The following is a 5411-nucleotide window of genomic DNA, read 5'->3' as shown; positions in this document are numbered from 1 at the left end:
ATTCATAAGGTTTTCCCTGGCCAATTCTTTGAGAAGTGGACGGCCTCTTCCTTCTTCCTAGTCTGTCTCAGTCTACAAGCTGGGCTGTTACCTGTGCACCAGGTGCATTTCGCTGAGTTTTAAACACCAGAGGCTCAGCCTCAAAACTCACGTCTACATGTCACCACAGTAGGACAGACCGACAGACAAGTTTGTCTTGCTGTTGGAGACCTCTTGTATCACCCCCACCTGGGTCCCTGTGGCTGACTGTTCCTCTGTCTTGCTTCCTGGCTTTTAATCCCCTTTCTCCTGCTCTTCCCGCCTGCTGCTTTGGGTGTCCCTGAGTTGTCTCTCCTCACCTGTATCCTAGGGGCTTAGTAATTAGCCATTAAAGAGATGCAAATCAAAACAACAATGAGATACCATCTTGCTCCAGCACTAGCAGCAAAGTTCAACAAGACAGAAAATAACAAATGCTGGCGAGAGATTGGGACTCTCCTACATTGGTGGTGGGACTGTAAAATGGTACACCCTCTGTGGAAAGCAGTATGGTGATTCCTTCAAAAGTTGGAATTAGAAATACTATTTGACCCAGCCATTCCGTTACTAGATATATATCCTAAAGAAGCAATAGTCGTGACAAGAACAGACATATGCATACCTGTGTTCATCGCAGCACTATTTACAGTAGCCAAAAGATGGAAACAACCTAGGTGTCCATCAATGGAGGAATGGGTAACCAAACTTTGGTACATACACACAAATGGAATACTATGAAACCCTAAAGAATAAACCTAGAATCTGCAAAATACCTCATAATGTGGTTGAACTTGGAGGACATTATGCTGAGTGAAATATACCTGAGGTAGGTATACTCCTTGGAGAGAACAATCATGGGAGAAAGAAGGGCTGTTTATGCACAGGGAGACAGCTTAGGGGGCAGGAGTACATGGTAGGGTGAATACAGGGAAGAGGTGACTGTTGGGAGGAAGTGGGAGGGGAGCTGTTGCATTGTGGTGAATTGTGGTTAATGTCATGAGATAAAGTATGTGAACAGCTGTATGGAAAATGAATCTGCTCTGTCAATTTTCATCCAAATCACAATTTAAAAAAAAAAGAGGAAAGGTAAGTTATGGTTAGTGTTTTAAGGGCTTAATTTCCATGCTAAGGAGTTTGAGTTTATGTGAAGTGAGAGAAGCCATTAAAATATTGACACCCAGTTGACATTGTGTGAGTACCTTTTCAAAGGAATTAATCTGGTGTAGGATGTAATATGGACTGAAAACAGGAGAAATTGTTGACAGGGCAATCAGGGGTGCTATGGTAGTTTAGGTGTGAGTTGATGAGGACTTAAACTAAGGTGAGGTAGTGAGGATGCAAAACCCAATCTATTCTAAAACCAAAGCCAAACCATACTCACTGCCATCAAGTTGGATCTGACTAATAGTGACCCCTCCTTGGGTTTCTGAGGCAATATCACTACAAATGTAGATTGCCCAACCTTCCTTCTGAGGAGTGACTGGTGAGTTTGAACTGCCAGCCTTCTGGTTAGCAGTAAAGTGCCTTAGGCACTACACCACCAGAGCTCCATTCTAAAGACACTGGCATAATTTGGTAATGGGCTGAGGATGGGGAAGAATGAAGACTCTATATAACTCTAGGATTCTAAGAATATCATGCTAACAGTTATAGGATAGTCAGGAATAAGAGATTCTTAGAGGGAGGGAGAGAGTCTCAGAAACTTTTAATTTATTGAGACTTCATATAGAATAATTTAAATTTTAACTTAGGCCATACATTTTAAGTAAGTTTAGCAAATTGCAAATTTGTATTTATGATTAAGGTTAATTTTTTTTCTGCCTTTCACTAGAAAGCAGGAATAACATTTCAAATGGACAACCACTTGCCAAACCTTGTCAATCTCAATGAAGATCCTCAGCTATCAGAGATGTTGCTATATATGATAAAAGAAGGAAAAACTACAGTTGGAAAGTATAAACCACACTCAAGCCATGATATTCAGTTATCTGGGGTGCTGATTGCTGATGATCATTGGTATGTTAATCTTAAATAAGGCATCTGTTCATTTTTCAGTGGTCTTCTATATCTCATTACCTTCACATGAGACATTTAGTTTATATTGATTCTTTTATATAATTTTTCAAACTCATCTTTTAGCCAAGAAAAACAGGCATACTCAGTGTTTGTAAAGATTATAGATCAACAAAACATACACTGCCATCGAGTTGGATCCAACTCATAGCAACCCGTCCTTGGGTTTCCAAGGTGGTACTACTGCAGAAGTAGGTTGCCCATTCTTCCTTATGAGGAATGGCTGGTGGGTTTGAACTGCCAGCCTTCTGGTTAGCAGTGAAATGCCTTAGGCACTATGCCACCAGAGCTCCTGATTATAGATCAGTTACCTCAATATAAAATATGCTCTCTATTTTTGTCTTGGTGTAATTGATCTATTGTTGGCTGAGGGACACTTTCTTTTCTTAGAATTATAATCATGTATGAAAGCAGCCATCTTAATGACAGAATTTTTGGTTGGCTTGCCAAATTCAAAAATTTTGTTTCATATGATTTCTACATAAATAGAATGATACTGTATGTGTTATTGGGATAATAGTGTGTGAAAACTGTTTGGCTCTTTACTGTTTTCAAGATATATCTATGTTGATACTCTTTCATTTTCATTGCTGTGAATCATTCTATTCCAGGATATGAATTTATCTATCTATTATATTATTACAGTTTATTTATTTTGTTGATAGACATTTGGGTTGTTTCCAATTTTTTCTGCTACCACAGTATTTTTATTTGTATTCTTGTATGCCCTCTGGTACAAATGTGAAGAGTTTTTCTAGACAGTGCCCTAGTTGGTAGGCTGAGATATTGACCATATGAGTTCTGAGGGCAGCTGGTAGGAACTTGGGAGTCCTGAGCTGCCAGACCAGTCACCTCTAACTGTGAGCAGCTTCTCTGCTTACCCCAATGTGCTGAGTAAATATTATACTTTTCTAAATATGTATAATAATAATAAAGTTTAAGAAGCATTCAAAGTATATATCTAGGAGCAAAATTTTTTAATTGTTGGATGTGCATCTTCAACTTTATTAGGTAATTTCAAATTGTTTTCCAAAATTGTTGTTAGTTTCTACTCCCACTGGTAAAGTAGAGGTTCAGTGAGAAAGGGCATGACACTCAACAAGATGGATTAACACAGTGGTTGTGTTGTTGGGCTCAAGAATAGCAAAGAGTGTGAGGATGATGCAGGACTGGGCAGTGTTTCATTCTGTTGTACATAGAGTCACTGTGAGTAGGAGCTGACTTGATGGCACCTAACAACAGCAACAAACTCCCATTGGTAGAGGATACCCTTTGCTCTGCATCCTTGTCAGCATTTGGTACTTTCAGACTTTATTTTATACCAGTCTGGTAGATGCAAATTAGTATCTCATTGTAGATTGCTTTTGCATTTATTTTATTAATAATGAGACTGAGCATCTTTTCATATATTCATTGACTTCTCTTCTTATTTGCCTGTTCATGTCTTTTGCTAATTTTTCAGTTGGCTTATTTCTTTTCTTACTAATTTGTAGGAGTTCTTTATATATTCTAGTGACCAAGCCTTTATGGGTTTTAAGTGTTACAAGTATCTCTTAATGAGTATGTGACTAAAAGACTCATCTTTTTACTCTATGGTGACTTTTGGTGGTTAGAGGGTCTTAATTTTATTGTAGTACATATCATTAGTCTTGTCCTTTATTGTTGTCAGTTTTTGTATCTTGTTTAAGAAATCCTTTCTAAGGATTAAGATCATAGAGATGGTCTCCTAAATTTTCTTACAGATGTTTTGAAGTTTTGTTTTCATGTTTAAGTTCTTAAATTTTCTGTATTTTTCTTTTGTTAAGAAGTTGGGAACTAAATTCATTTGTTTTCCATTGAATAACTAGTTGTCCCAGTACTGCATATTTAATAGTGTATTGCTTTTTTTTTTTTTTTTTTGTGAATTTCTTCTGTCTTAATTACTTAATTACTTTCATAGTCTTAATTACTTTAGCTTTATAATAAGTCTTTAAATCTGGTAGAGAAAATCCCCTTATTTTTCAGACCTTTTCCTCTTCTATTAATTAATTGTTTTTTACAATAGGAATAAATACAGTTTTACTTCTGTCAGTGGCAAAGATACAGAACAAGGTCCCAGTGAGTTGAGAGTATAGTAGGAGATGAGGCAGTCCCACTTCCCTCTCACTCTGTTAGTTCCTGTTTAGTACACTCATTCCTCTTTGTCTTATTCCCTGAACTATATAAACTCTATGAGGGCTGGTTTCATATATATCTTCACTGTTGACACATATCTGGCATTTGGTGGCACAGTGAATATAGAACTTCAGTATTCATCAATATATATTGTGTTGGATGAGTATTGCATACATAGTGCTTAAAAGTAAAGAGAAGGAAGAGTCCATTTCCATCTTGAGACCTAAAGAAAAGCTTCTTAGAGCTCTAGCATTTAAGTTGGTTTAAAGGATGATGGAGAAGATGGCCTATGTTTTAGGAATGACTCAAACAAAGGAGGGAACCTAATAATAAGGCAAATTCACAGTACCAATTTGTTTGATTGAATGTGAGGTGGGGTTCTTATGGGAAAATAGTGGTGAATAAGGGAGATTGGTGGTTGAAGTCAGATGGTGGAGGTTCTAGATGGAAGACCAGGGAATTTTAATGGGAGAGTAGATAAAGCTAAGAAAGGGAAGGAATTAAATAAGCAGACATTGTTTGAACCTTTAGCTACTTAAGACACTAAACTACTACTGGGAGGGATGGGCTACCTGAGGGTGAACTATTCTTTTCTCAAAATGATTTAACTGAACTGGTAGCACAGTGACTGCTAACCAGAAGGCTGGCGGTTCAAACCCACCAGCCACTCCTCGGAAGGAAGGTTGCACAATCTATTTCTGTAGTGATACCACCTCGGAAATCCAAGGAGGGGTCGCTGTGAGTCGGGTCCGACTCACCGGCGTATGACAACAACAACAACAACAACAGCAACGTTATTCTTTAGTTATAGATCTTGGAACCTAATTGACAGAGTTTTTTCGTTGGGATTCAGCTTTTGCTTCAGTTTTCTCTATCCAGTTCAACCCAAGAGGAATTGAACTTTGGAGTTTCTGTCCTTTTCTCTGGATACAAAGAATCAAAGGAATATGTAGCATTTATAGCTGATTTTCTGATTAGGGTCCAGTTAAATTTGACCACTGAGGACTAAGATTGTATCTCTACACCTTTTCTCCTCTGGATTTCCCCATTTTTCATGAAGAAAATAATGTTTGTTGTTTTTTCCATTTTTTTTTTTTTTATTAGGATTTGGGTGAAGATTTACAGAGTAAATTCACTTTTCATACAGTAGTTCACATATACTTTGT

General features: G+C 37.6%; 1 protein-coding gene across 1 annotated transcript in view; it reads left to right on the top strand.

The window, feature by feature from the left end:
- KIF14 (kinesin family member 14) overlaps positions 1-5411 on the top strand; it is a 107155-nt gene that overhangs the window by 42511 nt on the left and 59233 nt on the right. Inside the window, exon 13 of the mRNA XM_007941098.2 lies at positions 1850-2034. Coding sequence (XP_007939289.1) covers positions 1850-2034 — 185 coding nt within the window. The remainder of the gene's footprint in view (positions 1-1849; positions 2035-5411) is intronic.

The sequence above is a fragment of the Orycteropus afer genome, unplaced genomic scaffold (genome assembly GCF_000298275.1).
Source record: "Orycteropus afer afer isolate SDZICR_OR568_19922 unplaced genomic scaffold, OryAfe1.0 scaffold00075, whole genome shotgun sequence".
Lineage (NCBI taxonomy): Eukaryota > Metazoa > Chordata > Mammalia > Tubulidentata > Orycteropodidae > Orycteropus > Orycteropus afer.
The sequence above is the reverse complement of the archived record's forward strand: the minus strand, read 5'-3'. Positions and strand labels throughout refer to the sequence as shown.